The sequence below is a fragment of the Vicugna pacos genome, chromosome 8 (genome assembly GCF_048564905.1).
Source record: "Vicugna pacos chromosome 8, VicPac4, whole genome shotgun sequence".
Taxonomy (NCBI): Eukaryota; Metazoa; Chordata; class Mammalia; order Artiodactyla; family Camelidae; genus Vicugna; species Vicugna pacos.
In genome coordinates this window covers 27,904,516-27,922,079 of record NC_132994.1, presented here as the reverse complement: position 1 = coordinate 27,922,079, position 17,564 = coordinate 27,904,516, and the positions used below count along the sequence as shown (strand labels likewise).

General features: G+C 32.8%; 1 protein-coding gene across 3 annotated transcripts in view; it reads left to right on the top strand.

The window, feature by feature from the left end:
- ASCC3 (activating signal cointegrator 1 complex subunit 3) overlaps positions 1–17,564 on the top strand; it is a 301,819-nt gene that overhangs the window by 199,925 nt on the left and 84,330 nt on the right. For all 3 annotated transcript variants that reach the window (XM_015235974.3, XM_072965658.1, XM_072965659.1), the window contains 9 exons: positions 823–977; positions 3,261–3,359; positions 4,336–4,504; positions 7,364–7,584; positions 8,951–9,036; positions 10,326–10,492; positions 10,596–10,741; positions 10,867–10,987; positions 13,168–13,310. In XM_015235974.3, coding sequence (XP_015091460.2) covers positions 823–977; positions 3,261–3,359; positions 4,336–4,504; positions 7,364–7,584; positions 8,951–9,036; positions 10,326–10,492; positions 10,596–10,741; positions 10,867–10,987; positions 13,168–13,310 — 1,307 coding nt within the window. The remainder of the gene's footprint in view (positions 1–822; positions 978–3,260; positions 3,360–4,335; positions 4,505–7,363; positions 7,585–8,950; positions 9,037–10,325; positions 10,493–10,595; positions 10,742–10,866; positions 10,988–13,167; positions 13,311–17,564) is intronic.

Here is a 17,564-nt window from a genome sequence, read left to right as displayed (position 1 = left end):
AAACAGAGAAATTGGGAAATTCACTAGCAAAGTTGAGATTACTCACACTGGGCTAACAAATATTTTATCAAAATAAGGAAAATCACTTTAGTTTCAAACTCAGGTGAACATAAGACATTTTGACTTATTTGTAAATGTGCGTTGAAAAATTATGTTATGAAGAGCCAAGACAGACAAGAAATATTGATACTATAAAGTATAAACTATTTTCACTTAGTTACTGGACTAGAGTAGGAAAATGTTTATAGTCACATCTTTTTGTGATCCCCACACCCACCCTGGTGATTTCATGTATATTTGTATTTCAGAATCAGATCATTTGTGAAAATATGTATGTATAAATGGTTAACTTTGAGCTAGATTGGCCATATTTTATCTTTGTTTTCTGGAAATGGGCATGGCTAGGTTAGTTATGTTAATTACTAAAGCATTTTCCATCATGGTTATAGAGTTCTGAAATAGGCCTTGAATAAATTAATGGCTATTTTCACAAAATACTAAATATTTCCATAATGTGTCTTAAACTAACTAGGAGAAAAGTGCAACTTTGTAGTAGTTTAAACACTATCAAGTCTCAGTAATTTTTAGGACCCTATTAATAGCTGAAAAAAACCTTGATACTGGTTTTCAGAGCTATGAATTGCTAATTCAAGTTAACTATTACAAAATATCCAAACATGCCAGGTCAAGAATGTCAGCTATTCTACATAGCAAATCATAAAACAAGCAATAAAATCACCTTCTCTGAAATACCATTTACAAGTCAGATTTTTTTTTTTTTCTGTCTGGACACATTTCTTCTATGTGATGTTTTCCTTGCAGGTCACATTCTGCATCACGTGAATATTGGGCTCAAGGTCAAACAGTGTGTTCATCAGATTCCTTCTGTTACAATGGAAGCATCCATTCAGCCCATCACACGGACTGTCCTTCGAGTAACACTCAGCATTTGTCCTGATTTCACTTGGAATGATCAGGTAGAAATAGAAAACACCTAAATCTACATTAAGGAAAAATATCTGTACTACAGGTTCAACTATACCTCCTTACGTCTGTCCTCAAGGCATATAGAAAATCCTTTTTTAAAAAATCTATTAAAAAGTCATTTAAAACGTTGTATCATTATTTACTCTCATCCTCAAGAAAAGAGTGTGGTATGTTAATACTATGTTCACCAGTGAGACCCCTTCAGAGCATCTTGGGACACCTAAAACTTCTCATTGAACAATGATTTAGTGGATTCAACTCCATAGGGACTTTGCTTAATTCTGTCTTCTTTCATTTTCTCTATCTGATCTTCATTTTTTCCATCTGTACTTCCTCTGTCATTTTAGCAACTAAAAATTCAAGATTCTCCATGCTAAAAGAGCCCTTTTAAAGTCCTGATGTTTCTCAGGCTATCATTCTCTTCTTTTCTTTACCATTAGTCTTGTAGAAAGAGTATTCTACGTTTTCCTTCTGGTCACCTGTTTCCTAATGAGACTGATTCCTCAGTGACCACCAAAGACTTACCAATTTCCATAATAAATGACTTTTTCTTAGTTATTTTCTTTACATCTCTGAACATGCAGCTCTATATACATTGTCCTTCTTCAAAGTGTCTTTCCTTGGCACCCATCATATTCCTGTTTCTGCTTTTATTCCTCTGTTCTTTCTTCCAAATCTTAACTGATATATACGTGCATGAAAACCCACTCTGAGCCCTCTTCTTATTCTGTCAATAATTCTTAAGGCCTGTCTTTGCACCAGTTACTGTGCAAAGAGTACAGGAGAAAAGAGATTATAGATACAGCCAAGTAAATCTCCATCCTTTTTTCAAGAAGCCAGTCAGGGAAGACAAGTAAATCTGTAAATGTGTTTGAAGTAATGCCTACTTTACATGGTTATTGTAAGTTTCTAGTTAATGTAAGTAAATGTCTTCTGCATTACCTGACATTAGTACATCTTAAAAGTGGATGCATTTTGTTCAGCAGTGTACTCAAAAATTACCCAACCATAATCCTAACCCAACTCTACCATTGGTCTTAAAGTGTCCTAATGATTCATTCCTTCAGTTTCCTCATCTGTAAACGTGTATGATAATAATAATTATCTTTCTCACAGAATTTCTGTGAGGACTAGATGATATAAAATTATATTTAATATTTCTATTAATACAAAATTGCATAAAATATAAAACTAGTTAGCCATAAACTCATTTCAAGTTTTATATTTTGTAAAGCAGAAAAGTTTTATATTTTCCACCTTGTTTTCTTCTGGCAGTATCCATAATAAATCTCCCAAAATTTGGTTTAATTCGTTAGTAGGATGAGTACTTAGTTGTTGTCACAGTTGCTTTTATCAGAACGTTGTTGGCTGCGAGAATAGAAAATATGACTTGTCTCAAACTTACTTAAGCAAAAAAAGATACATTATTTTACATAATGAAAGATCCACCGGTAGAATAGGCCCTGGAGAGAAGATTGAGTCTTCTGTTTGATGATACTATTCTGGGCCGAGGATCTTTCCATCTTTTTGCTCTGCTGACACTGTTGGCTACTTCCCAAATGTTTTCAGGCTTCCTTGTTCACATTTAACAGAGGGAAAAACACACCCTCTTCACCAGCCCAGAGCATGGACCAAAAAACCTTTTCTTCAGCCTAATGGGCCACTATTGGGCATGTGCCTGTCCCTCCTGAAAGATGGGGTTACCTTCTCTTGAGTTACAGGAGGAAGAGAGAGAGATGAATATTAAACAAGATTAGGTTTTATTAGGAATAGAAAAAAAAAGAGGAATGAACACACAAAATACAGTTTATGTAGCCAATGGAATATTATTTGTCAATAAAAAAGAATGACGGACTGATGCATGGTATGACATGAATAAACCTTGAAAACATAATGGTACATGAAAGAAGCCATTCGCAAAAGACTGCATTTTATATGATTCCATTTATATAAGATGCCCCAAATAGGCAAATCTATACAGAAAGAAAGTAGATTGTGGTTATCAAAGATTGGAGGTTGGGAGGCTGGGGAAGACAAATTTTTTTGGGGGGATGATGAAAATGTTCTAAAATTAGAATATGAAGATGATCACACAACTTTCTAAATATATTAAAACCATTGAACTGTAGGCTTTAAATGAATAAACTTTGTTGTGTAAGTTACTTGTAAATAAATCTGTTAAAAAGAGAGAGGGATGGATGCTGGGTATGCAAACAACAGTATCCCTTACTTGAATTACACTATATAGAATTAGGATACTATTTTTCTTCTAGGTCCATGGGACAGTAGGAGAACCCTGGTGGATTTGGGTGGAAGATCCTACAAATGATCATATTTATCATTCAGAGTATTTTCTAGTTCTAAAAAAACAGGTAAATGTGTACATGTGACTCTATCCTTCTTATGTTGCTATCATTAAGAAGAAAATATAATCAAAATAATTGCTGTTTTTACCTATTTCTCTATAACTTCACAGTGCCTTTAAAGCTTTATTTATCATTTTTTATGTCTCTGTTTGGTTTTAAAAGAAAATAGTAATTAAATGCTATAGCAGTTATTCATATATTCAGTGTGATTTTCATCTGAAAAATTGAATTGTAATCTTTCTGATGGGTTAAGGTATAGCTTCCAGAGGGGTGGAATATGTCAAATGGGTGGGATAAATAACATTTTTAAATAAAGAAATAATTTTAGGTGTTACATAAACACAGTACTAAAGAGTATTTAATCGCATTGTGAAAAAGGCATTCTTTTTTAAGTTCTATATAAATTCCAAGAGAAAGACTCAATTTTGATGATAACTATGTTTAACTGTGATGCTTCATTCCTAATTTCTCTTTTTATCAAAGAGAAAGCAAGCTTTAGGCTTGAGTGGGCAGCCGTAGAATTTCATAGCAATATTTTACTTCCGTTGCATTTGTGTTCATGATTACCTTCTGTTTATGCCAAGTGTTCTGTTATTCCATTTATGGTAGTGAAAGAATTTAAAGAAAAATATCAAGTAAATAATTTGATAAAAATTATGAAGTTAAGTACTTGAATGAATGAAGTTTGGGAACTTCTGATAATGAGTCAAATGAGTAATGTGTTAATACATGATAATATGCATGTGTAAATAATATAAATCGAGTATATGTTTTCCCTTCTGTAACATCAGATATCCTCAGAAGGGAACCACCTACAGATTTCTGAAGTATCTACCTCAGCTATTTAGGAATCCAAGATATTTAAATATTTTCTTTACTTTTAGTACATATTACTGTAGATAGCATTATTTTAACAAGCAACTAATAAGGCCTTTATGCTATTAGAATAGTCATGTTCATTTTAGTCTTTATTTCACATTAGGTCATTAGTAAAGAAGCTCAACTACTGGTGTTTACAATTCCTATTTTTGAGCCTTTGCCTTCCCAATACTATATCCGAGCGGTGTCTGATCGATGGTTAGGAGCTGAGGCTGTGTGTATTATCAACTTCCAACATCTAATTCTGCCAGAGAGACATCCTCCCCATACAGGTAAGATACTGATAGTAACTTGAGTCATTGATTTTCCAATTTGTTGTTTTAGTTAATGTTAAAAAGTATCTATGCTTTAAAGTTGTCTGAATCTGCATAAAAATCCAACTTATTTGTCAATATAGTTTGAAAAGAGACTTTACAAAATCAAATCTATGTAGACCCTCATGGAAGACCTTAATTTTTTTTGAGTTCCAAAAATATTAAACTAAGCCTAATTCAATTCTTATAGTCTAACCAACATGAAACTCAACTATTTTGGTATTATTATGTCTTCATCTCTATTTTTACATATAATCATTATAATTTCTCCATATCTCCTTCCTTTTTCATTGCAAGTATTGTCATTTAATCTGTACTCTCTGTGAAACTTCTGAGATATCCTTTTTTTCCTTCTGTTTATTACTGTTAAACTTATTTCTAGTACGTTAAATTAACCAAAGTGAATTGTAAGGGTTTTCTCCTCCATATGGTATGTTTCCACACCAAAAAGTGCTAATGCTAAGGCGTCCTGTTATGGTATCACTGCGGAATGGATTCACTTACACCTCGAGTCAGCTTGTGTCTAAAAATAACGTATGCTTTTTACGTTGGTTCTTTTCCTCCGTACTGACATAAAAGGGTATATGGCGATTTGCAGAGTGTGTGTGTGCGTGTGTATAAAACAGTGCTTTTCATTGTCATAACTGACACAAATCCATTTTAGATTTTCATAATATGGTTGAGTTCCTTCCTATGTTGACTTGTTAAAGAAGCAAAATTTCATAAGTAAATGTTTTTAATAATACTTCTAAGTGCCCTATAAAATATTCTGTTTCAGTAATATCCTGAGACTATTAACCAATTAGTATATTAAGTTTATTTATTCTCATTGAGAATTCATAATGGATGAGTATAGATTTCAAGAAGGACCTTAACTTATAGAAAAATGAAAGTCAGATTCCCTTTTTCATATAATTCTTCCAAAGACAAGCTCTTTGTTTTTTCAAAATAAATATGCTAGTTTTTATTACTTTTAATGAACACATTATTTGACAGTCTTTTGGGAAAGTAACATAGGCACTGTGACTTTAATTGTTGTCAGTTTTGTCAAATGTGTACCTTGCTCATTGTCTTAGCATATCTTAAAGGGAGATACTGTAGACTACAGCTTAATACTACTGTGATACCTTGACAGGGAAAAACTAAAAAGTTTGTCAACATAGAAAAATAATGAGATTGCAGTATCTACTCATCTACTCGTTGAGGAGGACTTTCCTGGTTTTCTTCCATCAGACATGCTTTGTGATATCTAGAATCTCAAAATACATAAAAGTGCTTGATGCTTTAATTTAAAATATATAACATAACATTGTAAACTGACTGTAACTCAATTAAAAAAAATAAATAAATAAAATATATGCTACCGACACCACTACTAGGTCTTTTGCAGCAATACCTGATTTTAACATGTATTAACATTATGTTCTAATGCTCATTTAATTACTTCTTTGTTGACTGACCAAGCACATATCACCCTATTTATATAATTCACTGATTTTCTGACTTTATTTTTAAAAGCAATAAATGCACCACCATGACCCATGACATATCAGTTGATATTAAAAATACATGATGTAACTTCAATGATTCCTAGTTCTTTCTGGCCAAAAGTATCTGTATAGGCATCCCATTGAGCCCAAATCAGCCAAGAAAAAATCTTCATCTTTTACAGAAGCAAAGCATCTTAATTTAGCATTGTCAATAAATGCCAAAAGTGTTTGGGTCTTTTTTTTAGTCTTTATTAAGAATATATCTATGCTTTGATTAGCATTGCAAGTTTAAACTTCATTCCTTTTTGATTTTCAGTGCTACAAAAAAATACAGGAGATTGTAACCTGGTATGAGAGACATGTAGTTAGTTTTCAGTTTCCTATGTAATTGAGTAGAGCGGTGGGGCAATGATAATTTTTTTTAAATTAGCTTTGTTACTTTTAAAAACTTTTTGAGAAGAGAACTCTCCATACTTTCCAATTTGAAACTGCACTACGAAAATCTAACTCAGGATACAGACCACCATGTCCCCTTATTGATTTTTTTTTTCCTACTTACTCAAACTTCAGATGAGTAGAATTGTCCTCCATTGAATAAACCTGGGATTAAATCTGCCTTCCAGTTTTCCAGCTGATACCTTTCTGGATTGTGGGAAAATGAAATGACTGTCAAGTGCAAGTGTATCTATGTTTAAGATTTAACTTTATTTTTCTAATTCATTTTAATTTTCTAATCTCCTTGTCTTCTAGTCTACATAATGATTTACAGTTATATCTAGTTTTTTTCAATGTTTTCTCAACACAGTTCTTATTTACCAGTCATGCTCTGATTTAAAACTCTCGCCTCAGCTTCTTCCTGGAACCATTTTAAGTTCATGTTAGTTTGCCTTGGCTAGAACAACAGCTCATTCAACCACTCTGTTTTGTCAGTTGTCTAACAGATGAAAAGTAATTTGTTATAAGTAACCACTCTAGTACTGAAGTTTGCAAATGACTTTCCTTTTTCTACAGATCAGGGTAGCTTTAGTTTCCTTCTAGAACATACATATTTTCATACACTTGTCATTCAATTACTTTCCTGATTGGAAGAGAAAGCTGTATCATTAGAGCCATCTTATAGGGAGCTCCCCCAGAAAAGTGTCCAATATGTCAATTTTATAAATGTGGTAACAGGGGTAAAGAGATCTCTAACTAGTATATAAGAAGTTGTTAATCCTTTTTCCCTCTAAAGAATTAAGGGTTGTTATAATTTATTTCTAAGAGACAGTATTCAATACTGTGCATATTTTCCAGTTGTTGTATTGCAGTACCTGTTGAATCTTTTCAGAATTACTGGATCTTCAACCTTTACCAATCACGGCTTTGGGATGTGAAGCATATGAAGCTCTGTACAACTTCAGCCACTTTAACCCTGTGCAAACACAGATATTTCATACGCTATATCACACAGACTGTAATGTCCTCCTTGGAGCGCCCACTGGATCAGGAAAGACTGTGGCAGCTGAATTAGCCATTTTCAGAGTCTTCAATAAGTACCCCACTTCCAAGGTCAGTTGGAAAGAATCACGTGCTTACATTCAATTAGAAGACACAGTCCATAATCTGTACACTGGACAGTTCTAAATATACTGTCAGGAATCAGTTAATAGATCTGTCACTATCTTGGTGAATTTTCCAGGAAGGCACAGATCAGTATTAGAATAATTAGCCACAAGGAAATATATATTAAACTTTGGGGGTCCTTTAGTTAGATTTCTGATGTACATATTGGTGCTCACATGTCCTTTCCTCATTGTAAGATATCTGTAAGTCAAAGGCAGTTTCATTGTAAGATACCTAATTCATAGCCATATTTATAAGAAATACAATGACTAGTAATCAAATCCTTTGGCTATGAAGGAAACACTAATACTTTAACAAATACAACTTGATTACACACAGGAAATACAGAGGCAGCTTTTATTCCACATTTCTCCAAATGGCCGTGATATTGTCAGTTAGTGTGAAATAATGTGACAAGTCAAGTAAGTGTTGATTTTAAGCTTTCTTGAAATATGAAGTACTCACACTTTAGAAACATTTTTCAAGAAAGCTAATTTCATATGTTGTGATTATGATTATGTGCTCTTTTCTTCATCATTTTAGAAACCCTTTAACTTCATTTTCCAGTGATTTCCAATTAGCAGTTGTTCTCCCCAGCTTAGCTGTAATTTTTCCTCCTCCTCAGTTTATTATGTGGCTGTTGATCCATTAGGAGACATGTTAACACAATAGGAGAGCTCTGTTTTAAATTTGAAACATTTTACAAAGGAAAGAATTTTTTTCAGTGAATAATCTGTATTTAAGTTTGGATTATTGAAGACCAGGTTTTTTTGTTTATTTTTATTTTTTAAAAGGTAGAATACCTAAAATGTATGACCAGCACTGGCATCTTCCATAAGATATGCATTAAGATTTAAACAACCAGATTACTTACCTTCAGAATTTCAAAATTAGTACCTTTTTTCATGAAAGAGTTACAGCTCAGATAATTCTTGATCATAAAAACTGTTTTTTTCATCAGAACCTAATTTTCTTTATGGCATGCATTGTCTCAGAATTTTTTTTTAAATTTTCACATTATATTAAAAGATAATTAATTATAAGTTACCTAACGAAAATACCACTGCTGGTTTTAAAAAATATATTTAAAAGTGTCAATGTCAGTATTTTTATAATGTATTATATATTCATGTCTTATGTAGTTTGAGTAAGTTAATGACTTTTTTCCATTACTTTAAAATTTAATTCTTTCATATTAAAAGATACATTTTTAGACCACACTGTTGTATTTTGATAAATTTTGTTGAGTTTGCCTTTATTTGAAAATCATGTCACTGTTTTCATGAGATCTTTATGCCCCCCCCCCTTTTAGGCAGTATATATTGCACCTTTAAAAGCCCTAGTTCGTGAAAGAATGGATGATTGGAAAGTTAGAATAGAAGAAAAACTTGGCAAAAAGTAAGTTCTTACTTTTTTCAGAAGATACACATTGAATAATCTAAAAAGATCAACAACTGAAAGATTTGTATAAAATTTTTGAATGCTTTTATAGTGATTTTCATAGTCTTTATTTAAAGGTATTGTAATTAAAATGTTAAAAAATTACAGTATTCCCATTGTTTTAAGATTGAAAAATGAAAGCTTTTAATTTACTTTTACTTTTATTTGGTAAAGTCATTTTCTCAAAGTTTTTAGATTCAAAAACAAAAGAAAAATAAGATTTCTATCTTTTTTTTCATATCATTCAGAGTGCCATTTAGTACCATTAACTAAATTATGGCACATTCACACAATACAGAATATTGTATTATTCTATAAAGAATAAGCTCTTTATATACTGAGGAAATGATCTCCAGAGATACTGTTAAAAAATATTTTTAAGTTTAGTATCTCATCTTTTGTTTTTAAAAAATGGTGAAGAATATAAGTATGTGGTTGTTTTAGAATGGGAACTAGATGACCAGAGAATATACATGTTACAGAGACTATTAATTATATATTCTTTGACCCATATGAAAGTATTATATATTCAAAATAATAAGTAAAATGTAAAAAAATGAATAGAAATAAGTAAAAGCTTTGGGACTGCTATACTTGGAGAAACTAATCTTGGCTTTTTTCTGTTTTTTGAATGATAAAACAGATAAAAAATTATTTAGTGATCATTTAAAATTTAGAGTTAACCTTCAGATTTCCCTCTTTCTCACTATAAATCTGGGATCTTCTCAAAATGGGATGGCACATAGTTGTCCCAGCTTATCTTGTTTGTATCCTAATATGTTTGAATTTGCCTGTAATATCTATAGAAAATTTTAACCTAAGAAAAATAAAGCTTATGCATAATCATATTCTTAATGAATGCCTCCTTTTCTCTTAATAAGTTAACACTTTCCTTCATTAGCAAGGTGTTTATTCCAACATATGGAGGAGGTGTGAGTTCAACTCTGTAAAATCACATAGGGCAAAGACTTTGTAAACATAATCAAAGCAAAGTTTGACACTCTTCCAAATCTGCATAAAAGTTAGATTTCAGTGATTTGCTTCTATACATTCTCCATTTTATAGAAGGAAATCATCTTAGAGTTTTTCCGAAAGATCTATTTTGGACTCAACTCAGAAAATTTGAGAAATCAAAGGGAGATAAATTAGTTTTAAGCATAATAAAATTTTTTGAAAGATGTATTTTTGCTTTTCCAAGCTCATGTGTTACCTGAAAAATTAAAGGGACCGTTTTTACTCTTCTCCAGAGTTATTGAACTAACAGGGGATGTAACTCCTGATATGAAATCCATTGCCAAGGCAGACCTTATTGTCACCACACCAGAAAAGTGGGATGGAATCAGCAGAAGCTGGCAAAACAGGAACTATGTAAAGCAAGTCACTATTCTCATCATAGATGAGATCCATCTGCTAGGTGGGTACTACTGTATCTGAATCCAGTTTGCAAGCTTCAACTCTTCATACCCGCAGTAGCAGGACTTGTTAAATGAGTAACATGCATTATTCCTGTTTCCTAGGGGAGGAAAGAGGCCCTGTTTTAGAAGTCATTGTATCTCGAACAAATTTCATCTCATCCCACACAGAAAAGCCTGTTAGAATAGTTGGACTATCTACTGCATTAGCTAATGCCAGAGATCTTGCTGACTGGCTCAATATTCGTCAGGTATGTGGAAGGTTGATAAATCAGGCATTTAATAGTGTGGCTTAGGACCATGTTATGGAAACGCTGTAATGCTATAAACTAAAGTATACAAACTGGAAATGGTTTCTCTCTCATTTTTACTCTAGATGGGCTTGTTCAACTTCCGACCATCAGTACGTCCAGTTCCACTGGAAGTTCACATTCAAGGCTTCCCAGGCCAACATTACTGTCCTCGTATGGCTAGCATGAATAAGCCTACATTTCAGGGTAAGCTTCAGATTCTTGGAATGAAATACCAACCATTCTGTGTGGTAGCCTTCAGATGCTTTCTAAATGCTACAGCTTTCTTTGAAAGGGTGATACTGCTCCAACTTCTATAGATATCTGAAATGATTTGCCTTAACTGTTAAGGAATATAAATATATGTTAAACTAACTATTGAAAATTAGAAAGGTTTCATAAGTGATGTCTCTGTAGTAGAATAAATATATGTTGTTTTTAAAAGTAATCAAATTATCTTTAAAATTAATTTAAGTATTTTCTTATGGCAGTAGCTTGAACAAATGATAAATAGAAAATACAAGTTTAAAAAAATAGTATTAATTTTTATCAGCAGCCATAAAACTCACAAATTTCAGCACTTGTTTTTTACAGCGCTTCTGTTTATGTGTTTTGTTTTTGTTTTTCTTTTTCTAACAAATTAGGAAAGCAGAAAAGATTTAAGAATAACACTCGTATTTTATTGAAACATGTTTTGTTTAGGCTGCATAAGGAATATTTATTATATCAATTAAAAATAACCTCCAAAATAAATTCTCTAATGTGAACCGCTGTTGATTGTGAGGTGACAGTTGTGAGGTGACTTTTTAGCTGCTGTAATTAGCCTTATGACAGAAGCAAAGTATTGATTGTGAACTAGAGACCAATCTTGGCAGTTCAGATTATTTACACCTCCACAGAAGCATTGTACAAAATCACTAATGAACAATAAATCTGCTGTGAGCTGTTCAGCCACACCTGTTCTTGCAGCAGCAAAAATCCATTAAATGTTAAGGTTTAAAAAAGAGGCAGATTCATTCATGATTATGTGGACAAATGATACCAATATTGTACTAATATGTGTATTTTAAACATTGCATCTCTAATATGATTTATCAAAGCATTACCATTTGCATTCTATAAATTCTGATAAACTGTGAATGTTTATTTTTCATAGTATATATTATAGATTGCTTCTCTCTATTTAAGGAATGGCTGATTACTCACCAGTGATTGAAATGAAGAGTTTCGTATTATGTAAATCAACAGTAAATAACCTACACCTATACTTTTCTAGATAAGATATCAATATAGTAGCTATCCTTATAAACTATTTATTATACCTAGAGTGGATCACTGTATTTCTTTGAGTTTAGATTTATGATTTTGTGATAGCTTTACTTCTCACTCTTAGGATATAAATATAGTCAAGGTCATGTCAACATTTCCACTTATGAACCTTGTTTTTTAGCCCGTAAAAAGAAATTCTGCAGTTCACATTTCAAATAAGAAATTACAGGGAGGTTGAACTTTTCTATATAAAAGTTTTAAATATCTCTGTTTTAAGAGACTTGTGTACACATAAGTATAAATTCTACTTGCAACATCTTATCAGCATTTTAGAGCCTTTGCATAGCAAAGAAACTTCACCTCCAGTTAGGTCAGATGATTTATGTGGCTCTTTAAGTAATTTTTTTTCGGTCTTATTATCTAGTCCTCATCTTCTGTGTGTCTCCTCCTGTGCCTTCACTCAGGTAGAGATTCAAGCCTGGTATTCTTTTCAACTCTCTTCTACAGTCTCTTACCTTCCCACATGAAACCTGATGGATACGTTTTTAGAAAAACAGGGAAAACATTCTTCCGACTTACCTCTGACTGATCTATTGATACAAACTCTCTTAATTTTTCTGTCTACTGGCAACAAGACAAAAATAAAAGGAATTTTTTTGTAGCTTTTCATCACCCCCCAGGACTTGACTCTCTCTCCACATCCCAGGACCACTTAAGTCTGTAATATCATTGCGTAGGTAAGCAGAAATACAACTCAGAAATAGAAAACGCAACCTAAGATTTAATATCCATATACAGCTATTAACAGAGAGTCTTAGCTTATAAGTCTCCTTCCTTGGCAGTTCACAGCAGAACCGGGAGTCAAGATAGTTCAGTCTTCCCTGTCCCAGGCAGTATTCTCCCTTAGGTAGGGCCAGCGACTTTTCCTTTCCCGTCATTTCCCCAGTATGCTGTCAGATCCACACAGTACCACGAATAATGCCTAATTTCATAGCCAAATTGAGAATTCCATTAAATCATTTACACCATTAGTTTTCATGTACTCATTTGATAGTCTAATGAAATTCAGATTCTGGTATAAGAGGTTTACCATTTGATTTTCCACACCTTTTCAACAGCAATTAGAAGCCATTCTCCAGCCAAACCTGTTTTGATATTTGTCTCATCAAGACGTCAAACTCGTCTTACTGCTTTGGAATTGATAGCCTTTCTGGCTACTGAAGAAGATCCAAAACAGTGGTTGAATATGGATGAAAGAGAGGTAAGCAGTACGTTTATTTCTACTTGTTATACATGTCAAATTAGTTTGAAATGTGGTATGGAAATTACGTACATAATTATGTTTAGTTTTAATCTGTATTAATACATAATTAATCATAATTATGTATTTAATCTGTGTCCGTATTACAGAAATTTGAGAGAAAAATAAGAGAATACGTAATACTGCCACCTTAATGCTATTAATATTTTGATGGTTTTTCTTCCAGTGTTTTCCTGCTAAATATTTTTTATATCTATATTTATTCCTGTATTTTTTCCTTTAATATCATCACCTATGTATATTTTAAAATTCAGCTAAGTTTTTTTCATAATATTTGATTGGTCACTGCCCTCATGGAATTTCTAATCAATTTGGAAAATTAACTTTTTCTAAACTATAAAACATGACTATTTTCAAAAATTTAGAAAACACTGGTAAGTATATAAAAATTAAAAACCTGTGGTTATCCTTTAACTAATTAATAACCTTCATTAAAATTTTTAAGCATTTATACTTCTTATGTTTATATAATTATATTCTATTATGTGGCTATTCTGTTGTAGTTTTAACCTATAATTAAATAATCATACATCTTTAGTGTTATAGGTATTTCTTTATTTAGGATTAGTTCCTCAGTATAGAGTTCTAAATTTAAAATTAATGGTCAAGTAATGTGAACATTTTTATAACTTCTCGTATATATACATTGATAATTACTTTCCAAAAGGGCTGCTTGTCATCATTGATGTATGAATTATCAGTAATATATGACGGTAACAGTTTAACTACATCTCATTTGTTGTAAATTATTGATATATTATAGATACAATGTTTCTTATTATTTTAGCATTTTAATGTATGCCTCAATTTTTTTGTGGTTGAACTTTTTTCATATATTTGTTTCATTTTTTCCTTTTTTGTACATTCCTTTGGACTTTTATCTGTCGCAGTACAGCATTTTTCTTACAGATCTGTGTGAGAACCTTACCAAATTAAAACACACACACACGCACATACACATCTAAAACTTTATAGAGGCATACCTTGGAGATATTGCGGGTGTGGTTCCAGACCACTGCAATAAAGTAAACATTGCAATAAAGCAAGTCACACAAAATTTTTGGTTTCCCAGTGTATAATAAAACTTATGTTTAATAAAACTTATGTTTATACTATACTGTAGTCTTATTAAGTGTACAGTAGCCTTATGTCTAAAAAAAAATCAATGTACTTGCCTTAGTTTAAAAAATACTTTCTTGCTAAAAAATGCTAATCATCATCTGAATCTTCAGCAAGTCGTAGTAGTAACATCAAAGATCACTGATCACAGATCACCATAACGAATATAATGCTGAAAAAGTTTGAAATATTGTGAGAATTACCAAAATGTGACACAACAGCAAATGCTGTGGGAAAAATGGTGCCAATAGATTTGCTCAATGTAGAGTTGCCACAAACCTTCAATTTGTAAAAAAAAAAAAAAAACCAATGTCTACAAAGTGCAATAAAGCAAGGCACAATAAAATGAGGTATGTCTGTATGACATCACTTTATTCCATATATATTTATTAATTATATATGTACATTATTGATCTTTCATCTGCTTTATTAGTTAATTTTGGTGGTTCATTGGAAGTCTTTTAGTTGCTTTTTCAAATACAAGTTTTTACATTTTATGTGATACAATCTGTTACTATGGGTCTTTGTGATTTATTCCATTACTTCTAAATGTATATTCCTGCTCCCCTCCATAGATTTACAAATAGTGATTTTCCTTTCTTATACTTTTCCAGTTTTTAAAAATATTTTCCTAGTTGGTGTTATGATGAAAAAATAGATGAAATCAATAATAAAATTGTTGCATTATCTTCCTTCTCCCTGCCTGTTTCCCCTTTTGCATCTCATGCAGCCTGAACAACAGTAAAAACAGTGTTCCTGACCCGCTAGTGCCAGTCTCAACAGTTTGCATATTTCCCCCTTCCACTTCTCATTTAGGATTAGTAGCCCTGTTGGATGGTACTGTATCTATTACAGTAATGTGTTAAGTTGTATTAGTTCACTAATAATAGTATTTCAAAATATTCTTGCATAGGACCACAGACAACGTTACTCACTAATAAGTAACAGACCCCAGAATGAGCTTCATATAAAAGGTATCACATGACTCCATGAAATAGAGTAAAAGCTATCATTTTATCTTTCAAGTTTCATCATTACTTCCTTAATATGATTTGTGGGTATATCCAAGGTGTATAATTCAAGGTAATTTAAAATCAAAATAATTTTGTCAAAAGTTCCTTGTCCTGTGTTATTTAATTATTATACCCAAATAATCACCCAGTTGTGGCTAAACAGTATCTTGACTTAGAAGACAAATGCCAAAAAATAGATGTACGGACTATTGACAGTTTAGTTTATGTGCAGTATCTGCCTAGGCTTAGTTTTGTTTTTTGCTTTTTTTATTCTCTTGTGTCTTACTTATCCCTAATGTGTTCCCAGTAGAGACTTTTCTTTGAAGTCAAGGTACAAAGTACATACTCACTGAACACATTTTGGGACATTTGCTCAAAGTATATATATAAGAGCTGTGCATTCTGTGCATATGTGACTCACATGAACCTCAAATGTGAACCCAATATGGTCTTTCCAGCTGTAGTGCAACTCTTAATTTTTTATTTTTTGTTTTAACGTATGAGACCCAGGGAACTCTGGACAGCTCAGCCATTGTTTAGAACTACCTCCCTTTTTTTTTTTTTAATCAGTACAAGCTTACCACCAAGGCTCATTAGAAAACTTAGAATTTACTTGCATAGTTTCTGCTGTTTTATAGATTTTCATTGCTAGAGTAGGACAACTAGAAATTAAGCCATTCCTGGATATTTTATTTCACCAAGCCCATCTCAAGAATAAGACCACCCAGGCTTTGTTTTTATACCTGCCTCTAAAAGCAGTCACCTTTAAATACAAATTTCTGAGGGTTTGCAATCTGTGATTATGCAAATTTAGTCAGTTATACCAAAACCTACCATAAGGCAGGTGTTTCCATTGTTGAATCCCCTAAATAGTTAAATTAGAAGGACTTTTCTTTTAACACTTTAGTTTTTCTAGCAGTGACTTTCCATAATATCCTGAGCTAGACTCTTGGTGGCTATTCCACTGCTGTTCCTTATACAGTGTCAGATTAGTGTTCTGTAGGAGGACAGGAGTCCTCTGGGTAGGACTCTAGTGTTGACAACTTGAGCATCTGAAGGAGACAAGGTAAGCACAGGAGCAGTTTTCCTGGCAGCTGTGGAGCAGGGTGCCTGTGAAAGAGGGCAGTACCAAAAGCATTCTTCAACTGAGCGGCATTAAGTCAGGAAGTATCCTTAGATATGGAGGTGGAAGGGAAGGGGAGCAGGGGAAGGAGGAAAGAAAGTTAGGGCAAATCTGAAAAGGATGGAGAGAGAGAATGTGACCAAGGAAGAGTACATGTGTTCTGTTTTGTTTCTCAGCAAAGACAAAAGGAGTTATCCATCTAACTTCTTAACCTAGTAAAGTCTCACAGTAAAGTATTAGGAAGCAGAAAGACCCCTTCATGTGTATCACTGATGTGAAATCATACCACAGAATGAGAAAATCCCGAAAATAATGACCTTTCATATTTGCCATTAGGAAGACTTCTTGCAGTGATTCCAAAAGTTCATGGGCATGTGCTCTTGGATTCTCAGTTTGACAGCCACCACTCCCACCATTAACCTCAAACTATTGTTGGGTGTTTGCATCACTCTCTCAAGGTTCAAGTCCAAGACAGAAACATCTGAATACCTGAGCTTCAGTCTCTAGCATATGGCAGGAATAGGGAATATCTTCCCCTCTTTGGCCTTAATTGAAAGATACTCAGATGCTGGCTGTCTGTAAAGAACAAAGGTTTACTGCAGTCCTTCAGCTGTCCAAACTCATTCATACACAGTCTCTTCATACCTACACTTAAAAAAAATTCCCTTTTAACAATGCACCTCTCCCTCATATGACCAAAATCCACTCATCCCTCCCCAAGGGAGGCAACTGAAAATTTCATCAACTCCATTAATCCTGGATCTCTTGGTTATATCCAATCACCCTTTTGTTCCTTTGCAATCTTATCTCAATATTCTCTAGCCAGTAGACTAAATTATAAAGTTACTCACAATCATCACACTGTGTTCAACAGTGGAGGATAAGGAAAGGTCAGAGAAATGAAATTAGATAAAATATGTAACAAATTGTTAGTTAAAA